Source organism: Buteo buteo, chromosome 1 (genome assembly GCF_964188355.1).
Source record: "Buteo buteo chromosome 1, bButBut1.hap1.1, whole genome shotgun sequence".
Classification (NCBI taxonomy): Eukaryota; Metazoa; Chordata; class Aves; order Accipitriformes; family Accipitridae; genus Buteo; species Buteo buteo.
In genome coordinates this window covers 65,928,763-65,956,451 of record NC_134171.1, presented here as the reverse complement: position 1 = coordinate 65,956,451, position 27,689 = coordinate 65,928,763, and the positions used below count along the sequence as shown (strand labels likewise).

Below are 27,689 nucleotides of genomic sequence, written 5' to 3'. Positions count from 1 at the left end.
GGGGTTGGAAAGCAGGCAAGGCAGACCACTTGGCTGTTTTTATTGTAACATAACGCTTTTCGGTGCTGATGAGGTTGTTGCTACTTGCCATCTGAGGAACAAAGACACCAAAGATTGCATCCATGCTTGGAAAAACATTTCTCTGACATGTCTTCTGGGCACACAACTGTTGCAGACTGTGGGATGTTGCATAATAACCTCTGGAGGCAGATTTCCTTCTTGTCGGCACTTCTTCATGTGTGATTATTGTCCTGCTGGTTATTCGTAATAGAAATGTTTATAGACCATCAATACATTAGGCCATTCAGGCAATTCATTGCACTTCATTGTTTGAAAGGAAGGTGCCATCAACGCCGAGGCTTTCCTCCATCTCTTCTTTTTCAAGGCAGCAAAGCGCTACCCTAAAAATGCAGTTCAAAGTTTTTCCAGTGTAACCAGATCCCTTCCACCTTGATTTATTTTCCCTTGCAGGTGCTTTGTATCCAATGATTCAACAAGTTAGACTGTTTCTGAGGCTTCAAAAGTGCAAAAAAGTTCAAGGTATTTGACCACCTTGAGCACCAGTTAAGGCGTATTTGTTTCCAGTCTCAGCCACTGTAAACCCTGTCTAGCGTAGTGTACCAGTTCGGTCATGCTACTGTTCAGTGCCAGAGTGCACGTCGCTGTGCTGAGTTCAGCAAAAAACTCTGGAAAAAGGGGAGGGAGAAAGAAAACATTTGGTTGGTTTCACAAAACAGGCACATCCGACAGGCTAGGGGGCAGTGAGGAGCGACAACAGCAGCACACTGACAGTTGGCAAGTCCCATTAAACATTGTTCATGCAGAGAGGTCAGCAATAGTAGAAGGCTGGGAAATGTAATAAGTGCACGAGGCACAGCACGCAAGAGGAAAATCACACTCACACACGCCTACACACACTGAACCGCCTCCCCAGGTGCTGGCTTTAAAAGGACATCGAGACTCCATGGTAGGTGGGCAAAAGTTTGGGTGTTCATACCCCAGTTACTGCTGTGTGCTTCCCCCAGATTTTAAACAGGCCAAATTTGAGTGTCTTTCTGAGTGATGCCGGGAAGCACACACAGCCGTCATCAGACTGGTCCCTTTCCTTCATCCATCCTCAAACCTTGGAGACATCATGATTTCTCAACTGAACAGGTTTAAAAATTTATAGAGCTTGCCAGGCTATACAGCTCAGATTTGGGTTGCCTTTAGCTGGGCATGTCAGGCAGATTTCACAGAGTCCTCCTACCCTGCCACCAGCTTGAGGCACCACGCTCCTCCTCCCACATGGGCAGGAGAAGGCTCTTGCAGCATATCTGAATCTGCTGGGAGATGCCGGCAGGCTGCATGCCCTGCTCTGTGCTGGCAATCATCTGTGCGGGTGACAGTGAGTTACAGGAAATTATCACACCTATTCCTTTCCAGTCACCTTTCCAAGATATTCCTGCATGACCTGCCTTCTAGGGACATGGGCTCGTCCCAGTCCCTCGGTCCCTCCAGCCTTGATCGTGTTGCCAGGTACCTTTTCAGAAACCGCCCGTTCTCAGCTCTCCTTATTTACACACAAAGATTGAACCTGGAGGCTGAAGATTTCTGCTTGGCTGTGCAAGGAACTCTTCAGCAGCAGAGAGCACAACACTTTCATTCTAATACTTTCCAATTCAGAAGCAGAGAACACATTTCCCCTGATTTCCCTCCTTTTGTGTACAAAATGGGTATCCATTCCCTCCACAGGAAACAGAAGAGCTGTAAGCAGGGACAAGGAGTCTGAACACCCTGCCTGGGCAACCAGAAGATAATCTGATCTGGGACCACAGTACTTTGTGAAAGGAGAGTGACTTCACATGCACACGTGCAACCTCAGCTTGTCCTTGCTGTGGGAAATCAGAGGCTGAAGACAACCTCTTACAGCCTCATGATCCACGGTGCTACTCTGCATTACAGTGAGGAGCTGGGTCCTGTGCTGGAAGCAACTGGTTGCGGACCCGCCAGAAAGCACTTCAGCTCTGCACAAGTGACTTGGACATAGTTAGAACTAACTGCTTCCCACTAACTTATGACTTCCCTGTTTAAGAGAACTCGATAACTGAAGGCCACTGCTCTTTCCTCTTCTTATGCCCTATGAATTGCACAAAAGAATCAAGGATATGGCCTTTTTTTTAGTTTTAGGTACTCACTCTCCGCACCTCTTAGCATCTGTACATTACACTGAATATCAACAAGTTCCAGTTCTGAAATTCCTCCACCATCCTGAACAGTGACAACAACTGCTAAGCCTACATGAGTATTTACTCTTCTGCACAGATCTACTCCCTAAGGAGTATTTACTACCCCGGTCATCATTCCCCTACATCAAAACAGCAACACATAGCAGGTTCTGAATTTAGTCTTGATTGATGCAAGATTGTGCTCAGGCTGCCCTCCCACAGGTTTTCCTCCAGGACTCATTCCTCTGGCTTACCAGCAGCATCCACTGCTCCTTCTATGTGACAGTCTTTTCTCAGCCTTTAGAGGCTAGAATCCAAAATACTACACATGAATTGCTGCTGTGAGCACAGATTTGCTCAGAGGACAGCCAACAACTGGCGTTACTTTATTCAAAGGTGACTTGCAAAGCCTTTTGAATTTCAGCAACTGCCTCATTAGTGTGACTATTTTTACAGCCTTCCAACAATTCAGCCAGGCACATCGTGTTTATTTTCTGTCGCAAGTTTGCCAACAGATCATGGCAAAACTTCCCTTTGCCCACAGTAGCTCACAAAACTTTGTGTTTTACGGAAAATGACACTGCAAATGCCACATGGGATGGCAGGTTACAGACTGAACTGCATCTGCTCTAGGGCTTTTGCTTATCCACCACTGCTTGTACCACAGGACAACACAACATTTTTAACTACAAAACTGTAAAATAAAAAAAAGTAGGAGCAATTTTAGAAATGCTGCTTGGCAAATACTGGTCACATGCCCAGCAAGGACTCCAACTGAAGTGCTGCTCAGCTTCTCTGTTATGGAGAGAAGCCAGCTTCACCGTTTTCAAGACAAAAATACCTGGAAGTTTGACAAACAAACTGAAACACAAGGGTACAGGCCAAAAAGATGTTTTTAAAGAAAACGGACCAATTCAGAAAAGCTAAGCGCCCCAAAGGGAAAAACAAAAAGAAAAAAAAAAACCCTTATGCTTCTTGTGTTACCATGGAGCGAGCTGGCTGGTTTCCTGCACTTGATACCCTCATGCCTTAGCTCTTAGACATTTGAGGATGCCAAGACAACCTTTTAATTGGAACACTCATCATTATATCACCACCAAGTATCTCTGCCAATAACCTGCCAATAAGCCATAGCTGTCTATTTCGACATTTTTACTGCTTTGTTCTTTAGGTATGGTGTTTGCTACACTGAGTGTTAGGATTTAAGCAAGTACATACACATAAACACAACACATAAGACAGAAAAGCCAGAGGGCAAAAACTTACCCTTATTCTTCCTGACCAGTGCATCAGCCCGTTCCCAAATATCATACGCATAGAGGATATAGGAAGTAATGTTGACGTAGGAAGAGGTGATGCTTGGGATATTATAAGGGACAGTGACTGAAGAGCCAATGCTGTTGCCGCTGCAGTTGCTAGCATTCGATCCTGGCTGAGAACTCACAGAACCAGCAGGAGAGGCCATTGGAGAAAGAGAAGGCATGCCTGTGCTTCTGCGGGAGAAAGAAACACCACCACAAACATTTCATTTCAGAGTCGAAAGTCTTGCCACAAGACTGGCTTATGCCAGGAGCTATCCAGTATCATCTAGGCCTGCAGCATAGAGTGTTAAAAACTGAGATGCATTCAGCTACATAACAGGTAATTGTCCTCTGAGTGCAAGGCCAAGGTTTTTGAATTGATTTGCGACTCTAAGGACTCCTCTTGACAAAAGAAAATGTGGGACCAGACATCAGAAAGGGCCACCCATCCACCTTCCAAAATCTACACCTCCTTGTGCAAGCCTTCACCAGATTCTCTAAGTGTTTTTTGCTAAAGACTTCCATTTCAGGCGTGCTGAAGCTCCCCACCTACAGAGGCTGGAGCTTTCTGACAGCTAGTCAAAGCAGCCAGGTCAGCCTACACACACTTATTTATAGACCTAGGGAAGCTAAATGCAGTCAGCTGCCCGCCTTCCAGACACAGGCTGGCTTCATCACATCGCTTCACCCCCACCACTTCAACCAACCTCATTTCAGTCACTGGTATGAGCGAGCTTCCACCACTGCTCTTGGGAGACCATTTAATTCCCAATAACCTACGCTGTCCAAGGTGGCAGAAAAATAACTGGAATTTCAGCATCACTACTGAAGACCAAACAACCTTCTCTCAACTGCAAAGTTTAAAAGGGACAGACGTGGAGCTGGATAGCTATCTGCCAAATGCAATTACCACAGGATAGAGAAAAACTCTTACTCATTGTCATTAAAACACAGCACCAGTCTGCCAGGCATTGGGCCAAACACTGTTATGGGACATCTTGCCTTTTACTTTTGCTGCCACATACGCAGCAACACTGCTGCAGATACATAGAAAGGACAAAATGCTCAATAACTCACAAATTAGAAAATTAGTTTCTTTTTCTTAATTGGTGACTGAGGTAAAGAGAAAAATATTAAAGTATCACCTCAAAGTTATGCTACCACAGGCTGAAGGCATAATCCTACTGGACAGTGGCCAGGGAGATGGGGATGGTACCCTCTTAAGTCTGAAACGATCTCTAGATGAGAGCGACAGAACAGAACAAAGATGACAACAACAGGGACTCTGAAATAGCATAGTGATGCTACCTTCCTTGCTCCTCTGGCCTGTTTCTCTGGTGGAGAACTGCTCTGCCTGATACACAGTAACTCTGGACCTCATAACAAAAAAAACCCCAACCTTTCCAATGAGAAAAGACAGGAAAGAGAGAGCAGAAACCTACTCATGCCCCCTAACAATATGATTTCAGGTGGTACGAAAGAGCGAGTGGGAGGCACTCAAACGCAGCCTGCAACTCAAATACTCCGGATACTATTTTCACTCACACCCTTATAGACACATCACAACATACATCTTTTTAAATCTTACCTTGCAACACATGGAGAAGGTGCTTGTGTTACTCTGGAAGAACTCTGCAGTAAGGAACAGAACTCTTGTTAGGTATGGGCTATTCAGCCAACATCAGTAACTACTGCAGCCAGCCAGCTGGCAGCTTAGTAATACGCATGCCCTACCTTGAAGTGGTCATTCAGGATCCTGGAATACTTTATTGCAGTCTCTTTTTTGTAACGAAACATTGCCATGTGCAGAATGGACTGGCAGCGCATGCTGTGAACAGAAACACAACCAAGAGTAAGTGTTCACGCTCACCGCTGCCTGCTCAGCAGTCATCAGCCTTGTGGGATGGAGGCAGGCACACATCAGCTGTATTGCAAAGTCAAGAAAGCTCAGAATTTCTCCTCCTGCTCATCTTAAAGAAAGACTCTGTAAAAAAATCACAAGGGGGAAAAAAAAACCCAACAAAAAAACCAACCAAACAAGGAAGGGCCATGTCTGGTCTTTTACATAAAACAGGTGCCCAACCTCTTATAGGTGCCACAGGCTGAGTAAGCCTCTGTCCAGAAGTGCCTCAGCTACGTTCAACTACAGCTTCAGTTACACAGCTCAAGCACGGACAGCCAAATCGCATTCTTTCACCTTAGGTGAGAGCCCTTATGTGCTCTCAAGTTACCAGCAGATCAAATTTTAGAGCCTGTGCCTTCCACATGTAGTCCCTTGTGATATCCCAGCTCACTTTAGAGATGTTCCTGTTCATTCTGGTTTTTATATTGTGGGGGTTTTTTCCTTGCAGAACTCTGATTCCCATTTAACTCATTCTTTTGCCCCTGAAAGTAACGGGTCTTTCACTCTATCAAGTCTAAAAACAGAATATGAAGGTGCAGAACAACGGTTACGCACCATAACACAGCAAAGATTTTTTCTTGTGAAGATGCTGAGGAGTCCGTAAAGGATTTCAATGTCATGGCGAATCTAAGGAAACAAACAGAATCTTGTCAGTCATCAGGGCTCTGAAGTCCTACTGTTTATGAAAAACCAGTGCATGCCGTTATCTCAAGCACTGGTCCAAAAGTCAAGAAACCTGCCCCGAGTTCTTAGTCCTGGCACCAAGTGCTTTGTATGATCTTGAGCAGAGGACTGTCTCCAAATGCCTTGTTTTCCACGCAGCAGGAACAGATGTGGCCCCTTATGCGACTCGCTCTCCTCTTACACTGATTAATGGGCAACATCCCTACAAGTAGATGCCCCCCGTGGGCCACCTACAGGCCTGAGGCCCAGAAGAGGTGCCCCCACCACTGACTACAACACTAATTCAAGTGTTTCTGGACAAGACAGACATCTCAGTGGAAATGTTTCTTTTGGCAAAGAACAAATAAGCAAACCTCCTTTTTGAAAACAAAGCAACAGTAGCATCTTGGAAATGCAGTCCCTCAAGACCAAAAAGCAAACAATGTCATTTAAAAAGTTTGAAGTCTACCACAAAAAAAACTCTGACAGCTCTTTCAGCTCTAAGGTCAGAAGTCAAATCAGCTCTCGAAAACTCACATAACCTGTAATTTCCATATGAATAAACCGATACCTGTCTCTCTTCTATCCAGTACATGGTTCCTTGGATTGCACTGCCTGCATATGTCATAATGTCTACGATCTACATGCATCTACTATGGCTGTGAAACTAAACAGGGAACGTTGCTAAAAGAAACCCCAATAAAGTGCACTGGTACAAAGACACATGGGAGAAACCAGTAAAATCTGCCTTCAATCAAGCTGCAAGAGCTTTGGGGCACAAACCGCTCTTCCACGTGCTAGATTGTTGCTTTGATTTTTTTTAACTGACATACTATTGAGCTCACATGCAAAAGCAACTTCAGTTCTGGATAAAGTAAAAACTCCTTCCTGTCCTCGATTATCTGAACCAGTGTCCTCTGGTGTACCTCAACTGCAAAGCTCAAATGCTGAGGAGGACATGGTGCCTACTTCTTCTGATAAGCAATGCTGAAACACATTTCAAAGGATTTGTCTCTGGTGCCTCTGGATGGTCTGTCTGATGCTTGTACAGCAACCCAAACTCTGCTCCATGGTGGGAATCCAGAGCTGCCACAGTTGCAAACAAGCAATGCAACTAACCCTTCCCCTCCAAACATGCTGCCTAACCATCATGCTTTGAAAACCACTTACTTGAGGAGATCTATGGTGCCCCTGAATATGCTGTAAGCTGATTTTGGTGCTGGTGCATCCGATTCCAAGGCGATCCCATACTCAATGAAGGAAAGGGCAGCATCTAGGTACTGAAAGGCCTTTCCAGTCTTGTCGGTCTATTGGGAAGAAAATTCTAATTTTTAGACTAAGACAAAAACTGCTTCTCTCAAGTGTACCTGAATTCCCTTTTTTTCCCCTAGTTAGGCAGGATTTGAAGAAAGAAAAAGATGCAAGTCAGGCCTCCAGGTGATAATTAAAGGATTCTCAGCAGAACCCCTAATGTGGTCCCAGTCATCAGCTTTGTGGGCTCTGGCTATTCGTATCTCTTCCTCTTGCTCAACATTTTCCTTAAGTAATTTATTACCTTCACATTTTTGGATATTATTGTCTCATCTTGGGGGCCTGCTTTGGGAGAGGCAGATGGGGCCTTCCCACTGCAGTATTCCCTCACTTCATTTTCACAGGTAAATGGCAAGTAGCAAATGTACATTATCTGACTGAGCCATAATTAGCAAAAAAATAGGTTCATTCATGCATGCTGTTAAACTGCACATAGTGGAGAAAGCTAGTTACATCTGCAAAGGGCACTTCCAAGTCTTGTCCACCAACACAGGATCCTGACGTTTCAGAGTAAACTGTCTTAAAACTATCTTCCAAGGACTTTGTGATAGCTCTGCAAAGCAAACAGGCCTGCTAACCTCAGACAACATCAGTTCTGAATCCTATTCTCTAGGCACATTCTCTAGATGTGTTTACAACAAAGGGAAATGCCTGAACATTTGGCAAATAAAGACAGCCTCCCCACATATGACTTGAACATGCTCCATGTAGGGAGTATGGAAGTAACGTTAGCCAGCGAATCTTATTCACGTGCATGCAAGTATCAGGTCTGAATGCAAGAGCTGGTTAACATTTCTAGCACAGGGCCATGACTTACCATTGCATCAGCTTTGTGCTTCAGCCTCTTGGCCACTTCTATGTAGTATTCTATCGGATGCTGCCTGAATTGGGGACAGAAAGAGGAAAAACAGAAAACAGAGAAAAAGAGTAGGATAAATTTTACCTTCTTATCTACAGGATGCTATGAGTCCGAACATCCTGTTTTGGTAAGCTTGTTACAGCCTTATCAAACACACGTTACAGTTATGATAGTCACTAAATGAATGTTGTCTGCATGTTCAGAAATACATAGCAGTTGAATGGACAGATAAAATGAATTGATTTCTTAAAAAATGTATGTTAGAATAACACTGAAAACTTACATTTCTAAGTAGAAAAAACACTGGAGGTTAGGCTACTATGAGGCCAAGTTTACTTCTTTGCTCCCATGGAAAGATAGTAGTTACGTGATGCCCTATCATTCCTCAAGTACAATACCAGCAATACATTTCTGATTGAAGCATACAGTAAACTCTGCAGTATGACACACTCAGACCAAAAGAGCTTGCATTCAAGTTATCTGCTTACAAGAGATATGGTGTGCAACGCTTCTACAGAGCTGGGTCTCAGTCAACACATAAATGATGATAAATTTGGACTGCACACATTTCTGCGCATTGGGATAATCTATTCACCATGGAAATGGCATACAGCCACCTGTGCGCTAACAAAAGGAGCAAGTAGAGTCATACCCTCTCAGAAAAAGTCAGTTGCCTGCCCAGCACCCTGTCACAGAGGAGTTTGCCACTTGTCAAGAATCAGACAAATCAAAACCCATTACTTGTAGGCAGGCACAAGACACCTCCTCTCAGAGTTCAAAAGTACTTAATTTCTAGAGTAGCTTCCCTCAAACCAAGAACTGTTGTAATGAGACCTTTGCTTTGTGGTGGGTGGGCTAAGTCCCAGACACAAGAAGGCAGTACAGGGCAGGTCTCAGACATCTCTCTCTCTCTTTCCTCCCCAAAGAAGTGATCAAGAAGCAGAAGCCTGGGTGGCTGCAGGGCCAGCCTTGTCTGGTGTATTCAGAAAGTACAGGTGATGGGTGTAAAACAAAAACTTACTTTTCAAACGTGAGTTGAGGTCCCCTTGGCTTGGAGGCACCATTTGGCAAAGAAGGCACTGGGAAAGGATTTGTGACATCCCCTGGAGATCCCTGAAAAAAACACAGAGTGGAGATAAAGCTGGTTAGAGAGATGTCTAAATCAATTCCAAAGCTTGGCTTTCCTAAATTTCAAGAGAAAATGTTTATTCGTCCCAGGCATAATCTATTCTCCAGGCTCTCCAGCTCTTCTTACTTTCTTCCCCAGTACCCCTTTCAATAATGGAAATGGAAACTTGGCATCCTACCTGACTGCTAGCAAGGCTTAATACCATTCAAACTTCTCCCAAGCATGGAGAAATTAAGTAGCAGGTTTCCTTGCACAATGGCTAAAATAGCAGTAAGGCTGCAAGCAGCACGTTTTTCATGGCCACTAGCCAAGGCAGAAGGGGTAATATCCATTCACACTTATTTCCAGCTTAACCACATGGAAATTGCTGATTCTCCACTACTAACTACATTATCAGGAAAAAGCAAGCAGTTAGAAGCCAGCTAATACAGCATGCACAGTCTAGCTTAACACACACAGCAACATCCTAGATCACACACACAGAGCCATGAGTAAGCAGCAATATAATTGAATTTTATAACCTCAAAATGCAAAGATCCAGCTGCAAGGATCATCAACAATTTTGTAAGCAAGCTATAAAACCTTATACCTAGGTCACGGTCAAAACCACAGGTTGCTTGTTTCGTATTTTTAAGCAATCCACTCTTTCTTTCTGTAAACACACTTATTTTTACACCAATATTGTACTTGCAGTTGCCTACAGTCAGAAGCAGTTACTACCATAAACACGATTCTCTTGCCTTTGTTTTTCACATGGTCACCCCTTCTCACTATGTTTCACTGGTAAGATTAAAACAGATGATGGAAAGTCAGCAGAGAAGTTACAACACAGGCTTTTGAGCTAGCAACATAAGGTCACAGATAGCCATTAAAGGGGTAAAAATGCTTCAAAGAGCTTTCTCTGGTGGCTTGTTTATCTTCCTTCCTTTTTAATATCCTCAGAGCATGTTTCTCAAGAGAATCACACAGCACCCATGGGTTGCAGGAAACATCCTGCCAGTTATAATGGATACCTACTTTGATGCCCTTTGAGAGCTCAGCGGGATTTCTCTCCACTTTCTTGTGCTTGGAGAACAAAGGATCCTTGTGGTTGCTCTCGTCCCTGGCAGTGTTATCCACGACAGGCAGCTCGCTGCTCTCACTTTTGGGTCTCTTTTGGGCCATCTTGGTTGACTTTGGTGGAGGATGTACAGGAGACATAGGTGGCAGTGGTGGGGGTAGCAGGAGATCTTTCTTCTGGGTTTCAAGTGAAGTTTTTGATGCTCTGGAGATGGGAAGCAAATTCAGCAATTGGGATGAATATGGTGTACATATAAGGTAGGGATTTTTTTAAAAACATAGTTATATCATGTGCCAGTTCTCTTTAAATTTCTCTGGAAGTGTGAAATGAGTTGTTAACATAAAGAATCCAACAAAAGCAAAACAAAACTTCAGGGACTTCACTGGCATTAGGTAACACATCTTAAGCCGCCAACAACACACAAACAAGTTGGTTTTCAAGTAGGAATAACCTTCAGGACTTATCATTGGAGTAAATGCTTGCAACCAGAATACGAGGATGTTGCAAAAAAAAGGCATCCCTCCAACACAGCCCCTTTTCACTGAAAGAGTAAGAGAGGCAATCACAGCAACTAAAATCCCTGGCACAAATCACCCAACAAGGCAAATGAACTGCAGCACTACCTCTCTTTCCCAATTATGGTAGAAGATATCTTCTATGGTCAGAGATACTCACCTAGACATTTGATCCTGTATGTGCTTTGACAGAATTCAACTGAGTCATCCCTTGCCAGGACTCACCAGCTCAACTAGACAACACTATAAAGTTGAGAGGATTCCAGTGATAGAGACTTAAAATGCTGTGCTTTTAAATGGCAGAGACTATCACATTTAATAGGATGGTGGCACATCAGATTTCTGATCATTTGAAGTTAGGATTACCAGGGAACTCTGGCAGCTGTAAGCAGCACCAAATAGCTCTAAACCTTGTTTCACTACTGCTCATTTACATCATTTTTATTCAGCTTCTCAAAGTTTCCAGGAAAACACAGAGCAGTGAATCCCAACTCATGGACTGCCTTATCAGAAGAGGAGGAAATGAAGTTAAACCCAGTGAGAAGACTGAAGTGTAACATTGCACATCTTGCTTCGTTCTGCTGTGCGTGCGACAGTCCTCTCCCCTCTTCCACAACCCACTTTTCCCGTGGCACAGTCCCTACTCACTGCACACATGCTCCCCAGCTTCACTACAGCTGACGCTCCAGAGAGGACTGTTTGACGCAGAGCTCAGCGGCATCCCCTGACCTGATCCAGAGCCCTCTCTCCCCAAAAACGCATCCTGTTCTTCCCACTCTGAAAGCCAGAACATGGCTAAAAGGGGTGCTCGTTTTCACTGAGAAAAAGGGAGGAATGAACCACAGAAGTAATGCCCTTCCATTATTACCACAGCTGAAATATCCCTTCACCCAACTAAATGTTAGCCCTAACGCCTAAGTGCTTTCAGAGTACTTCAATGTTTTCTCTGCAGAAAAGCAGTTTACTCATATTGTCAGGACACAAACCTCAATGCTACATACCAATGCAAGTCAATACCTCAAATTCAAGCCACAATCAAGCAGGAATTGAATGCAATAGCCCAGAACTGACACAGGAGCCTCCCCTCTCAGGAACACCGCCCATTTGAAGACATGCTCTTGGAAGCGTTTGCTCTAGCAAAGACCTAGCCAAAATGCTGGCAGTACAGTGGTATGCAAATTATGGGGTAAGTTTCAGCAGATCTACCAGAAACACTGCAAATGCTATAGTGGAATACATGAGAAATTCCTGGCCATAAAGGCCATCTGAAATTCTAGAAAGACCGCAATTCAAAAGGCACACTGGTTGCGTCCCCATTAGGTCACATACAAAAAAGACAAAAACGAGATGATGATTTTAGTGGAGAACGCAAATGCTCCCTACCCACCTATACATACAAATCTGTTTTCTGGACTGGGCTTTGCACATTTCACCTCTATGCAAATCTGGGCTAGTCAAAGTAAAAAGCCTACTGGCACTGCGGCATCTTGGTTTGGTTAGAGAAAGGGGGAGCTGCATGTCCACGTGCTTCTGGAGCATCCCAGCTCAGCAGCCTCCCATGGCAGCAAGGTGAGAAAACAGAGCTCTGCAATATCCATCACATTCACCTCTGCATTCTCAGCTGGGAGAAGACAAGTTCCACCTAGCACAGACACTGCGTGCACCAGCCGCTAAGTGCTGTTCAAAGTCTGTAACCGATGACAGCAAAAGCAGCTGAGGGAGTAGAGAGTATCAGCATTAACATCTGACTTTTTTCTTTCATCAGGACCTGTCCGATTAAGAAAACAGCAATGATCACCGAGTCAAAATTTATGGACATACAGTTGCATTTAGTACAATATCCTTTCCCAAGAGGCTGCCAGAACTTGCTCTGCTGTGGACGTGATTGCTCAATCATGGGAATGAGACTCACGACTTCGGGGCCACCCTTTCAGCTATTTCACCTGTTTGCAGCAGGAGCCTGAGCAAGCAACTCAAATTTGTCTGCATCTCAATTTCCCCATGTGCAAAACACGTTCACATCATCTTCTCACCTTACAAAGACTCAGAGCTTTAAATGCATGTGAAGTACTATGAATCTGCTAAAAAGCTTTCTGCTGCTTCCCATGCAGTGAGACCACGAACTTCCCCAAAACAAGTATGACAGTAGAACCCAGAATGAGGAAAACATGCGCAAAGAAAAAGAAGTTCGTAAGAATCGTTGAATGGTTTGGGTTAGAAGGGACCTTTAAAGATCATCTAGTCCAACTCCCTTTTTAAAAGCATTTTAAGGCTAGTTCCATTTCTCATGAAAGCAGAAATAATTGATACTTGAACTCTCAAGTCTTACTCACCTAGAGTCATAGAAGAGTTTTGGTTGGAAGGGACCTTTAAAGATCATCTAGTACAACCCCCCTGCAATGAGCAGAGACATTGTCAACCAGATGGCAAGTTCTCTTGCCATCCCCTGAAACACCTAAGCCATCGTGCAGAACAAGCATATGCTACTCCCCACAGAACAGCTGCCACCTCCCAGATCACCTGGGCAATTGTCTGCTGAGAGATTACCACCACTGTAGTTTAGAGAAGGGGAAATGGCTCCTACATCCCAGCGTGCAATCTACCACACTGTTTGCAACTCAAACAACGTCTAATTTTTTTGCACAAATTTGTTTCCTGCATCTGGTCTGAAAGAGAGCAGTGCAAATGGTTGCCTACCAGCTTAGAAGGAAAAGTAGTACGGGCACAACTGGCAATTAAATTTCTTGCAGCATAAACAGATTCTTTGAGCTACATGTAGTATATGGATCAGAGCATGCAGCAACATAAGCTGCAGGATGGACAAGTTTGTGTTTAAAATGGTGAAGTCTTCATTCCCATCTCAACTGTTCGAAATCAGGACAAATGCCACAACATTCAACGCTTTTGCAGCAGTGTAAACCAGGTATAGGAGGATGATCAGCCACGGAAACGTCAGCTTATGCTTGAATGATTAGAACCATAATCCTCAGCGTTAAGGGAGAGGAAGATAAGTGACACCCAAGTATCACTTCACATCTGCAACAAATAAAAAGGCGAATAAATTACACTCCCATAGCCACATGGTTGGTTCCAGGATGTAAAGACAGATTGCAGCAGATTAAGTTTCAGAAGGCACACGATGTTATAAGCAAACTCAGAAGTATAAGGACAGGAGATACAGTTCCTCGCCTTAACCTTTTTAAAAAAAGACTTAGTTTTATGCATGTCTGCCATCCCACCACTGTACACTCACTTCAATTTATTGGAGTCTTTGTTAGCTGCAGGCTGCAATGATTTTCTTTCTTTTTCTGATTTCATTTTCTTCCTATCAATCTCCTTCTCCACTTCCCTCTAACAGGAAGAAAAAAAAAAAAAATCACTCACGTTTTGAAAGTTGGTGCAAAGTACAGACCAATACAGCTAAGTTTGATTCTGGTTAAAAAAAGAAAAGGATAAGATATTAGAACTGACAAAGCATAAACCCAAAACACAGCGGATATAGATTTCAGGCTCGCTGACAAGTATCCTAAAATGACATTTTACCTACATTTGCTTGGATAGATTAATTCTTTTGTAGTGATGGGGATGGAACTGCTAAACCTCTTGTTGCTAATAGTAATCAAAATTAAGGCATCTCCACTGCTGAAAATAAGCATTCCATCTGTTCTAGATGGGCTTTTTTTTCCTACTCAGTACGAATTATGCAGAAATGTATTCAGATTCCTCCTGGCAAAGTCATGAACTGCAAGCAATTGTGTTTTGTGGTATGCCTTATCAAAGGGAAGGAAAAAAATGCATTCACAGGAGAGTTAGATCCCTCCGATTCCTCAGATGTGCAGGGGTTTTTGGTTTTATGAAGAAGAGTCTGATACAGCTGAAATTTTAAACAGGCAGTTAAAATCACTGCCATTGTCCTCCAGAAGAACAGGAACCATTAAGGCGGAGAGGTAATAAATAATACTTTTTAACTGCACTCCATAGGTCTTACAATACAAAGCGTGCAAATCATCAGCTCACCTGAATGAAAAACTTTAGAATAATTTGCTACAAGCCAAGAAAATGTAAAAGAAACTGCACTTATCAGTCAGTGTTACCCACAGTGTGCCTGGTGGCAGCCAAAAGCATTCCAGGACTTTCTGTCTCTCTCCCAAGAGTACATGCAGGTTTATGTCACTGTGATGGAGCTCAGTAGATTGTGCTCGGCAGAGTCGACCTCTGGCAGTGTGCTCAGGGCAAGGCTCCAGCACCTAGATCAAGTTCTTAAACTGTTTCTCAAGTTGAGCTCCACACTGCCGCAAACGATGTCTGACAGCTGTACCTGACCTAGCTGGCTGTTACGAAGCCTGAGCCTCCAAGGACACTGATGCATGCTGACATAATGCAGACAGCAAGGCTCTGAGGAGGGGTTTCCTGCAATCAGACACTCAGGCTGCAAGGGAAGACATGTCTAATATCAAATAGCTCCTCTTTTGGGTCTTTGAGATAACAGGAGAAGCAACAGATTTGCTGCCTGTTTACCCTCTTCCACTGCTCCGCAAGAGGGGGACTGCTGTGGTCTCTCCGGTTTCTTCACCCTTTCCCTGCTCTCCTGAATTCTCCCCCACAACTATGGGAAGTTCAGAAAATGACAGGAATAAATGCAACCCACACGGGAGCCAAGGTTGTTCACCCACATGTGCTAAGCCACCTGCTCTGTGAGGAGGACCAAGAAGGTATACAGGCACTGAAATATCCACAGTGAATACCCATTCACCACAAGGCCTGCAACCAACCCTGTGCAGCTGAACCAGCTGGCTAGAAGTATATTCACAGCCCCCTTTGGGACTTAGCTTTCCAAAAAACACTTGTGAGCAAGTACCATCTCAGTTAAATAAAGGGCTGTCTTGTAATTCAAAGCAAAGCAACTATTCTAGCTGAAGGACTCTGGACACATGCATCTTTTAAGCACCAGCATCGCTGCTAGCACCTCAGCAGCTCCAGGGGAAACCAAAGAAGTTTTCTACATATTTAGCCAACCGCTGAGATCCAAAGCAGGGTTTAGCGACACTTGTTACTCTCGGTGAACCTGGTTCAGTTAAAAGTCTGCATTTATGGAAAAGCAAAAACATGGGGCTGCTGCCATCATCCCTAGTAATAACACAATTCACACCTGCAGAATTTGTTCCTCTTTGTGTAAGCAAGCAATCACAACTGTTTCATGGAAATGAATGACTCCACACAGGAAAAGACTACGCTACGCAGCCTAAGGCTGCATGGCTAAAGGCAGCAGAAGGTCCACGCATAGACAAAACCAAAAACCACAGCCCAGGGCAGCCTGTGTCAGTTCTCCCCACAAAGTGCAGGCAAGATGCTCTCCCACAACAGACATTAAATGGATAGTGTAGATGACTGCACAGTCTGGGAGGTGCTTCAGATACCATGCTGCATTTAAAGGGGTTGCAGGGGGAGGGGGCACCACAGCCCTACAAAGCTCTGCTTGGTTGAAAGCCAGGGAAACCCACAAATGCTACCAGGGGGCTGGCCAACCACATGCTGACACAGCCTGCTGCTGAAAGCTCCTCCAATATAGGAGGGCTGGGGTTTTGTTGTCTGAGAAAACTAGTATTTCAAGAAAATACAGCAGAAAATGTTTTCAAATACCAAAGCGTTTGTTAGCTCACGAGGCTTTTCATTTGCTCAGCAGGGCATTTGTGACCAACAAGAAACCTCTATGAACGGCTTTGATACACATTCCCTTTAGAAGTTTGATAACACCTTTAAAGGAGGAGCGCAAGGGATCTACTCCCAACTTAGGAGCAGAAATGAACTCTCCGCATGGGTTTTTCAAACACCACCTTGGTCCTTGTACAAACCCACCTCCACCTCTTACCTTCCTCTTCTGAAGGGACTTGTCAAGAGTATCCGTGATTTTTCTCTCCAAGTCCTGCTTCCTTGCACCAGGGGGTTCCTTGGCTTCTGCTCTCTTCTGGTGACTGCCTTTCCCAGGGGGCTGGGGGACTCTTGACAGCAGAGGGAGATCTATTTTCACCATGAGGGACTGAGGGGCAGGGGAGTCCCTCACTGGCGAGAGCAACTTCTTCCCCCTGATAGGCAAGGGAAGTTTCTCCTTGTGAAAATCCTCTCTGGCCACGATGGCAGGCCTGTGGCCGCTAGTCCTGGTGGGGCTTGTGCCCTGGCCTTGAGGAAGGGGACTGAGAGCGAGATGCTCCTGGACACTGCCAAGCAAAACATCTCTCATGACCTTGGGGTCCAAGAAGGGTTTGGCATTGGCCTGGTGGGAGCTCTTGTGCTTTCTGTTCTCAGGGGGCTCTTGCAGTGCCGGGGTCAGGTCTTTTCTGTCACTGGATTTTGGCTTCCCTTTCGTTTTGACTTTTGGCTTGTCTCTGGAAGACTGGTCTCTGACCTCAAAAGGACCAGGGTCACTCTCCACCTTCAGGCCTCCTTTGGGCCCCTCGTGGACAAGGCCCTTGCTGGGCCCTTTGATGCCCACAGTCTGCCTGGGTGAGGGCCCCTCGGCCCGCACAGGAGACTTCTGGCAGTTGCGTTTGGTCAGAAGATGAGCGTCCTGAGGAGCCCTGGCCGCTCGGCCAGAGCTCTTGTGATGAGGCTCCCTCGGCTCGGCACGCTGGTGGGAGGAATTGCTGCTGACAGCCTGCCCCTGCTCCTTGCCCTCTTCACATCCATCCCCATGGGCAATTTCGCTGAGACTCTCTGTTGGCACTGCTGGTGGGTTCACCTTGGTTAGCCAGTTGTCAAGCTGCCACTTATTAGAAGTCGGTGGGTCAGGCTGCACACAAAAAGAGAAAGGAAGGATGCAAGACTTTATGATGCCTTTATGGGCTATTTTCATCCTAGCATGGCTTACCAGAGCCCAGTAAAATTTCCCCTTGATGTTAAAAGAGCTTGAAAGTGAAAGACCATGTGTCAGTGGTGATGCTTTAGCGTGTGCACATTGACAATTCAGAAACACAGACCTCATCTTCGCACAGGATCAGTCAAACGTATTGCACAGCACTCCTGGATCTCTGCTAGCCTTACCTGTTGCTCAGCAAGAGACCAGTCTACATGAAAGCTTCATCTTGGTTTGCCACTAACCAACACCGTTGTGCAATCAGACAACATATAAAAAAAGCAGCAGGTGTAGAAATGGATTAGGTGCTGTCCTCGCAACACTTTTGGAAAGTTAGTTGCACACAGCACTACTTTCAAAACAGATGAGCAGCTGTGCCAGCTAACACATCTCATTGAAGTCTGACAGGTAGGCTGTCAGGCTCCTGTGGTTTAGCCAAAAGCAAACCATTTACCAAAATAAATTGTATGGCTAGCATGTCAAGTCCGGCCTCTTCTGAGTCCTCTGCCTACACAACCCAACACTCGCTTCCCTCTGGGTCAAGCAAGGCGTGAGCAACGACTGAAGTCTGAAGGCCCCTGGCATCACGGTCAAATAACATAACGTGGTTGCTACAAGCTCTGCCTAATCTAACAGCGGTCTGACAAATTACGAGAAAAGCAAACCCAACTAATGCTAAAAGAGACAACAGAAGCTGCAAATCTGAGGCATTATTCTCTGGGGCCCATTCTGAAAACACCATGTATGTGGCAACACCACTCAAATGGGTAACTCATTATCTGGGCACCATCAGAGCACAGCTAAACTCCCGCACTCACTGATTCTCCCCAGTTACCACTCTCACTTCTGAGAAGAGCCACAACCCTTCCCCGAAAAGAGAAAGCCCAGTACGTGAAATGTTTTCCGAGACTAATGAATCCCTTCTGCCATGATTTTCTTCTCTATCCAGACTCAACTCACTGTAGAACATGCAGATAAATAAGACATGTCTTCAACTGTGTTTAAGTCAGTCCATCTAGAATCCTGGTTTAAAAAACAGTGCTTGGTTTTACCATGGGTTTGGAAGTAAAATTAAACCACGAATTCCATTAGGCTTTTCAGATAACACAAATCTGCTTTATTTTCATCAGAATTTTAACTTACTAGCCACTGAAGAACATTTGGTTTTTGGTCAAACACTGTAAAAACATGGCTAAAAGACTTAGTAAACTTTGGTTTATAATGTACGTAGCTATCAGACAGTGGCATACTCTGATCCTTTTCTAGCACTTCTACCATCGGTTATCTTGTTTGTGATCTACACCATCATACAGGTTTTCATTAGGTTTCCAAAACCAAAGGATAGTAAGAGATTTTTTTAAAAAAAAATTTAAAAAAAAATAAATAAAGGAACTACTGCCTATAGGTCTTAAAGTCTGTTCTTTTGCATGTGAAGAACTGACTATAAACAAATGGGCCATGTGCACTAACTTACTCCTTGAGCACCATGGATGAATAGTTTGCTGAATAAAAAAGGATAAAATGGTCAATGGCAAATAGTTAGGACTTCACTAGAGCGAGAAGGATCTTACAATCTAGTATTTTCAGGACAAACCAGGCAGGATTTGGTAAAAGAGGAGAAGTATAACATCTGTCCTTCCAAAGACACCCACATTGCAGAGGGCAAAGTCTGTAACTGAACTGCTAGAGGGTGAAGTGTAGTAGATGTGAGATGAAAAGATACACCTTCTCAAAGCTTGTTTTCTGCACATAAAATTCTCCCTGTTCATGTGCTTCTAAGGTAAAAGAAAGGAAAACTAGGGCTGGAGGAGGGGGCGGGGAATAAATTACACGGTTTCTGTGTTTTGTGAGAGTACCTCAAAACTGGCAGCAGATTGGTTTACATCAGCTGTGGTCCACAGGATATAACTATGTACTTCCCACTGGCCCAAGAATGTTTTGCAAGCTGGAGGAACTGTTTGAAACCATGGGACATGAGCACTTCTGCAGCAGATTTTCAAAAAATGCATGGTCTCAATTATGAAACTTTAAGGCGCTAAGTTCTGGTTGTCTGCTTTTCCCAGTAAAAGCCTCAGAAATGCCAGTGCAGCACTATCTGAGCCCAATTCAACAGAAGCAAGTCTAAGCACATTCCAGCCCTTCCTGCAGGTCTCATCACTTCAGCTGTGATCTGGGAGAAGCTGAATCTGTCACTCACACACAGGAGCTGCAGGGAGGCAGTGGCTCCTCTTAATGTATCAGGAAACTGGTCTCACCCCGAAGCAACCCATAGCCTTGGCACCCAGGAAAGCTGCACGGGCAGACATGGGCCCCAAACACCCCAGACAAGCTGTGCTTCTCATCTGCACCTTGCTTGTGTCTCACCCGTGAAGGCACTAATTCCTCCAGGAGTGCTAGACAATGATGCCAAAGGAGAAGGGGGCAACACTTCAAGGTTAGGCACGTAGACGTCTAGTTATGCTGTTACTAGGGGTTATTTAATTGACAAACTCTAGAAGGGAAACAAAGGGCAAGATAAGCCTGATGATGCAGCAAAGGTGTCAAGGGGACACCTGAACAATGACAGTATTTCAGGTCTCCTGTCCTGAATGCATTCAGACAGCAGAGAGTCTGAGGCAAGAGGCTGCGTTAAGCAGCCTCTACATTTTATTGGCATTCACCTCAGGTGCTGACGCTCTCGGAGGGTCGTTTGCTTCACTGTCACTCGAGTTGCTCTCCGTTTCTGAGTCTGAAGAGCTGTCTGAGTCACTGGTGCTCCCTGACTCCGGGCTGCTGGAATGTGCTGATGCCACACTCTTGGGCTGGGACTGTAGGGCACTGCAAGGCCACCATGAGATAAAATTAGAAAGCAGCATGGGTGAAGGTTACTTACTTATTATATTGACATGGCAGGATTCAAAAATAAAACTGAAACCCTGTGTTTTGGCACTGAGAGGGGAGGGGAGAAGGCCAAAGGAATACATTGCCATAGTCAAAAGATAAAGCACTGGAATAAAAAACCTCTGGAAATAATAAAACCTTCAACTCCAACCCAGTCGGACAAATACGTAAGCAGGACATCACTGCTCCAGTATGAAGCTGCATTTAGCCAACCGAAGTTTAAAAAATAACCCAAACTAACGAGTGTTTTTCTGAAAGCCCCAACCCTCAACGGAAAAATTTCCAATAAAGGCTAACAAGACAGAAACATACATTCCAGGATGGTTTCTCTTTTTTGTGTTCTCCCCCTTAAGTTTTTACTTCTTCATCTGTGTTACTTGGTCAAGGTGCTGTAACTGTTTCATTAACGGTCATGTCAATCAGTAGCATTTTTTGCAACACCCTCCCCTACTCAAAAGTGTTTTCCTCTAGCACTGACAATGGGAGTGGATGGAACTGAGGGAGAACTGTGACTTTTATGCACACCTTCTTTTTGTTTTGAAATGGGCTTACAAAATGTTGATTTTTTTTTTTTTTTTTGCTTTGAAAACTGTTTCCCACATTAGTATCAACACATTTGTATGATCTGGAGGCAAGCTCCTTGCTTATCCAGACTGATACTGTGAGAACACTCTATTTCAAGAGCTTGCAGAGACACAGATCACACCAAGAACTGACGTGCCCTTCTGCCAGTCTGACTTTGTAGACCATTACCCTGTGCTTGAAGAATATAGATATCAAGCCAAAAACATATGTCAGTGCTCTCCTATAGGAAAAATTCTGGGCTTCTCCACCTTTCTTCCTCTAATGCTGGCGTGTGGCTCTTCAGTCTACCTTGAATACTGCTTCTGACTAACAACACATGGCAGGAACTGCTTACAGCCAGCTGCCTTATCAGTAGGAGCTGAAATAGCCTCCATGAGCCTACCTAACCCTTTTCTGTTCTTCATCCACTTGGCTTTTTTGGGCTTCCTTCTAAACTAAAACTGGACTCACACCTCACTTGTCACTACTACAACTGAAAATCCCATTAGATCCAGTGTGATCTACATATACACTGGTGGAGAGGAAGAGGAGAAAAGAAGGGAACAGTTGGGGAAATCAGTTCTGGTTCACAGACAAAATCCAGCATGTCTGGATTATTACTTTCTAATCGGAGCTTTCCGTAAAACTCCACACAACTAAAGGCGATTTTCAACAGCAGCTTCAGGCAGCTAGAAACCAACACCTGTATCTACAAGAGAAACCAGGAACCCTTACCCATCTTCTACCCCATTAGTTTTGTTTTTCCTCCTTATTTGGTCTAGCTAGTAGTTTGGGAACAAACCTGTACCTTGGAGGAGCAAGTGAAGAAGGTGGCTTTTCAACAACCTGTTTTGTTCACAAAAACAAAGAGGAGAGGGGGAGGAAAGGTTAGCTTAAGGAACTCGGAACAACACAACAAGTTGTGATGATTTAAAGGGAAGTCTGTGTGCCTAGTGTATAAAACATCTAAAACTGACTTGGTCGTCACCACTCTCTTCACTATCACTGAGCTGCAGGTCGGCCTGGAGCATTCTGAAAGACAACCAGAAGACAAATCTCAGCCAAGGCAGACACATTTTCAAGCAGCAGACACTGAGAAAGACTTAGTTTGCACTTGCCAAAACAAACAAACCTCCCACATCCTTTTTGAACATTTAGCATGCTCAATCTGCTAAACCTTGTCATTACCTGAATGAATGATAAAATGATAACACACAATCTAGGGATTTAACTGTGCTTTCCAACTGATCTCAGGACACTTTGCAATGGAGGTCAGTATCCTTGGCTGCCATCTACAGACAACAAAGACAAAGTTCCGTGAGCGGAATTCTAAACGAAGGTTACCTAGCACACTAACACAGCCAACAAAGGTTACCTAGCACACTAACACAGCAGGGCAGGGTGGAAGAAGTCTGATCCTTGTACAGCAAGAGACTAGCATGCTACTAGACTGCACTGGCTCCCCAAGGGGCAGAAAGCATCAACTTTGCACCAGAAGCTGTGCATGTTCACTCTCTCTGCGAATATTTCTTCTGCCACAGGGGTTCTTTTTTTGCTGCTGAGGTCTCCTACACAAGACGTAAGCAAATGCCAAGGTCAAGCCTATCTCCTATTTCATGCCCAAATAAGAAAAATAAGCTGTAACACATTTTATAGCAAGAAAACATACGAAAGATCCCCAGTGAACCACATCACCTGGGAAAAGCGAGGAGAGAGTTAGTGTTCCTGATGCTTGTTAGGAAAAGGAAAACTGCAGAAACTCTCACACTCTTGCAAGCCTTCATGTCAAATTATGAACAAAGCAAAAAAGATTTACGGCTCTGTGGGTCACCTCTAATGACTCTGAGCAGTTTGCTTTTATGATTCTGTGACAACAGAGGAGTAAAAACCTTGAATAAAAAAGTGATTCCCTTGTTTAAACACTATCCCCACCAACTACACAAATTATTTTACACTCATACCAAAGCAACTGACATGCACGGAGATACTTTCATTGAAATAGGACCGTGTTTACTGCCGAAGGTGGCCACCATCTCACAACGAACAACAATTTCACAAACCAGAAGTGAGAAATCTGCTCTTGTCCATGGAGCAGGACAACATGAAGAAACCCCAAAGGTCTCCTGTGTCTACCAGTACAGAGCCAACCCCTCCTGCACAGGTGACACCTCCTGCAAAGGTACTGAGCCCACAGTCCCGGAGTACCTCTCACTGATGCAGAAGAGGTTCTCAGTGCACAAGGGCTCTGCCAGATTACACTTGTGAAGACGTACGTGCTTTCTTTGTTCAGGCATTTTGACTTTGCCATTCCCCTGTGACTATCCTCCTCCATCTCTCAGTTTCTACTGCCTCATTTCCTTACACACCTTCTTGGTGGAAATCACCTCCTTCCTCTTCTTTTACAGTAAACACTGAAGGGAAGCGCTATGAGACACCACCTTGGAAAACGAGGCCCCTCAATTTCCTACAGAAGGCAAATGGCACACAGGCTGCAGCAATCCTGCACACACCAACTTCACATGTGGGCTACAGCTGAAGCTCACTGCCAGTCCACCAAGGCTTTGATGCAAGGCAGCATAGTACCATGCTAGCCAGTGTCTTTGTTCTTCCTCAGCAGGCTTCACCAAACAAATTTTGTAATAATAATTTCCTGCATCAATAGTTGTAGCTTCTTGGGTTGTGAAGCCTTTTATCTTGTATTACCTCTGCCCCCTCCTGATTTCAAACAGATTTTGAAGGAGCCTTACAGCTCTGGGACAAAAGGAGAATGATATTGCTTTATGGTTTGAGCCATTTGACTTGTGAGTGTACCATGAGGCTGCAGCCTCAGTGAATCTCGACTCTAGATGAGAGAATATGATGACGGTTGGCAGCTAAGGCAGAGAGCTCTGAGAGGATGGGGCTGGTGGGTATATGGGAAATGGTGTTTGGCTACAGCTCTAGGATGTGCTGGTGGGTGCCATGCCTTGATTTATGTGTCCAGGATAAAGGGCAGCTGGCAAATGACTTAGAAATTATTTTGCTCTCTGTTAACACTTCCCAGGAAGGGCTGGACTAAACACTGCTGTGGAGACCATTAAACTATTGTTATTTTAAATCACGTCCATCAGAGGAGACAATAGTGTCTCTCCTCGGTAAGGGCCTGTTCTGTGTTATTAGGAATGTAAAGTACTAGTTAAAATTTTCATTACCTATCTACCAACACTTCACTATGGTCCCAATAATTGGACTCATTTGCAGTGTTTTTTCTTTTGTGTTCTACTTTTTGGATATTGCCAAGGTTACCTTGCATAAATAAATCACTCGAGTGCACCTGTATCTATAAAGCAGAGTCCTTCTTCACTGTTTTGGGGCTTCTGATACGTTTTGCTGATTGTTCTGAAGCAAAAGTAAATCAAGCAGAAGTAAATCATGGCATATTAGGTTGTTTGGTTTTGATTATGCAAAATTGAACAAAATTGTCAACCTGTCATCCCATAAAGCCCAGAGGACAGTTGGCCTTTCTGCTGTTCGATGGAAACTGGGATTAAACCTCAGTAGAACTTTGTTGAGCATAATCACGTATTATATCAAAGGAAGCAGGGAAGAAGCTCTCTCAAAACAGGATTAAGGGATTGCCAGGCAGAATTCTTTCCAAAGTGAGATTTTATCTGTGCTTTTCATGCTCTACAAGACACCTTTTCTGTCACATTTTTCCAAGAAAGAGCAGTCTGTATTCACTGTTTGTGCGTCTACAGCACCGATGGGGTTTTAGTTACAGAAGAAGATAAAAGATGGTGGCAGCTGTACCCATTTCACCGTTTTCTGAACTACCTGTGTGACAAGTAACACAGAACAATAACACATGTCAGTTTTTGCTACAAAGAACCTTTGAAATTCTGAAAGGATCTGGAAATTTATATTCATGTTGTCTTAAGAAAATTTTTTATTAATTTCTACAAAAGGAAGCCTGGTGGTTTTAAACAAGCTAAACCAGTTAGATATGTGGTTTCTGATTTGGTTTTTTTCCCTGTTAAATTAACTTTCTGCTGAAAAGTACAGTAGGCTTAGGCTTGTATTACAGTGTGTAACTTGAACTTTCCCATGTTTTCCAACCATTTGACCGAATTAGCATGGGCATCTGAGCAGTTTTGCCTGAGGTTGCAATAACTCCTGTGACAGAGTTGGTGAATGGAGAAGGGGAGAGCACTGACGTTTTTCTACGCTATTTTGTCAGGTTTTTCCCCCCATGTTCCTTCTTGGTGATGCAGCTGTAACCAAACTGAACAGCGAACAGCTGCTTGTGCAGTCCCTGCCAAAGCTGCTGCTGGGCTGCAGTTTGCACTGCAGCTGCCTCCTGCCCTTCCCACTTCTGTCCCTCTGTCTCTTCCTCAGCTCTGCCAGCTGCCCTCTTTTCAAATGTTCAGGTTTTCTTAGTACAACACAAGACAACAACTAGCCTTGTTCTGTTAGTGTCCTGGTTTTAGCTGGGATAGAGTTAATTGTCTTCTTAGTAGCTGGTAAGGTGCTATGTTTTGAGTTCAGTATATGCAAAGAATGTTGATAACACACCGATGTTTTCAGTTGTTGCTAAGTAGTGTTTAGTCTGAAGGCAAGGATTTTTCAGCTTCTCAAGCCCAGCCAGTGAGAAAGCTGGAGGGGCGCAAGAAGTTGGCACAGGACACAGCCAGGGCAGCTGACCCAAACTGGCCAAAGGGGTATTCCATACCATGGGACGTCACATCTCGTATAGGAACTGGAGGGGGGAACAGCTCGGGGACTAACTGGGTGTCGATTGGCGGGTGCTGAGCAATTGCACTGTGCATCATTTGTACATTCCAATCCTTTTATTATTACTGTTGTCATTTTATTACTGTTATCATTATCATTATTAGTTTCTTCTTTTCTGTTCTATTAAACCGTTCTTATCTCAACCCATGAGTTTTACTTCTTTTCCCGATTCTCTCCCCCATCCCACTGGGTGGGGGGAAGTGAGTGAGCGGCTGCGTGGTGCTTAGTTGCTGGCTGGGCTTAAACCATGACAGTTAGCTACATTAAACTGGAGAAGATCTCATCACTGCATATGCTTATCTAATCTTGTGGTCAGCAGCACCAGCGTGTCATCAGGCTCTGTATTAGACAAGTTAGTTTTACACAGCCACACATACAAACTCGTATATATTTATATGCATGCAGTCTGTTTGTACTCAAGTCACTTCCAAAACCTCCCTGTTCATAGGGCTACAAACTTTGCATTTACAGAAGGCAAATTTCTTGTCTCCTTCAATTAAAAGGCCCTTTTGTTTTCTGAGTGAGTGAGGCTAACTGTCCTTCTCTGTACAGACCATGATGTGATTTTTTGTTCATCTTGTGAGTTGGTAACCAAAATTACATACAGGATACTTGGTGCAACTTCACCTGTGTCTTGATTTCTCCTGGACTTCTGCCTTCTTTTCTCCAACTTACTTCAGTACCACTGCTCATAAAGAGCATTGGATTTACGGGTATCATAATACTTCTCACCTGAACACTGCCTAGTTGTGGTTATAGTGGGGGTCTTGGTTTTGTTTCTGTTCTGTATCACTGAAATGTCTTCCTCCCTTGTGTCAGTGGAAGAATGAGGACAATCCCCTCTTTCTAGGTCACTGTCTCCCAAGGTACGTGACAGGTGGAGCAGGCCATGTACTCCAACATCTAGGTTGGCTCGTCGGCCAGCATTCCTGGGGTTTCATTTCATGACACAGGAAAACAGAGCGATGTTCATTCATGTCCTGCCACTGTCTAGTGTCTTCATTTCTCTTTGCTTCAAAATTATATTATTTGAGGTATTTTGCCTATACTGAACATAAATACTCTATGATGTGACTTGACTTGAGTAATGTTACACTTAATTCCGTTTCAGACTTACCTAGAATGTCTGAATCAAAATTGCTTCACTTCAGGGTGTTACTGTTATCTGAACTGTAGCAGATATAAGATAACGTGCTTGTGCTCTGACCTCCCATCGCTGCTTGCTTTTCTAAGTTTGATAGTGAGGAATAGCTAGGAGGGGATCCTCAGTCCCTTGCCTGAAGACCAGAACACCAACTCTGGGGTCTGGAACAGCTGCGCTCTGGGAACAGCAGATGCAATCAATATTTCTAAATATTTAACTTGAACAAGAAAATTGCTGGCCTGCTCTCAGCAAACAATGGTGAGCTATAAACAATATGTGGTTTGTTTTTTTATTCAGACAGTTACTCCTTCATTGGAAGTGTCAAACAGCTGTCTACAAGGAATAACAGATGATGTTATGAAGGAGGCACTTCCTTTAGTTTCCTTAGAGTCGGTCACTTTCTGTGATGGCCACTTACATTCTTAGTGTAGTTGAAATACTAGACTGTACCGAGGCTGGAAGACTTAATTGCCAAGATGAAAAGGGAGCAGACGTTACTGAGGTTTTGAATGGCCGTGGCAGTGTTTCGTCCT

At 44.2% G+C, this 27,689-nt stretch overlaps 1 protein-coding gene across 1 annotated transcript; it reads right to left on the bottom strand.

Moving 5' to 3' along the window:
* Positions 1–59: 59 nt before the first annotated feature.
* On the bottom strand, positions 60–22,403 carry LOC142036613 (AF4/FMR2 family member 1-like). The gene is made up of 15 exons (XM_075039967.1): positions 22,375–22,403; positions 22,220–22,274; positions 22,051–22,088; positions 20,459–20,615; positions 16,818–17,735; positions 14,202–14,299; positions 10,391–10,637; positions 9,266–9,357; positions 8,203–8,266; positions 7,245–7,381; positions 5,967–6,038; positions 5,243–5,336; positions 5,097–5,140; positions 3,474–3,700; positions 60–686 (listed from the first exon to the last, which is right to left on the bottom strand). Exons 1-15 carry the CDS (start codon positions 22,401–22,403, stop codon positions 565–567), a joined length of 2,394 nt encoding a protein of 797 aa, XP_074896068.1. The 3' UTR covers positions 60–564.
* Positions 22,404–27,689: the final 5,286 nt, after the last annotated feature.

Bases quoted from the DNA above. Each gene is read 5' to 3' on its own strand.
- LOC142036613 (XM_075039967.1), bottom strand. From the start codon at position 22,403: ATGCTAAATGTTCAAAAAGGATGTGGGAG. The intron at 10,638-14,201 runs GTGAGTGTACAG...TCCCATCTCCAG, and splicing joins AAAGACTCCAATAAATTGAA to AGCATCAAAAACTTCACTTG. The intron at 5,141-5,242 runs GTAGGGCATGCG...TCCTTACTGCAG, and splicing joins TCCTGAATGACCACTTCAAG to AGTTCTTCCAGAGTAACACA.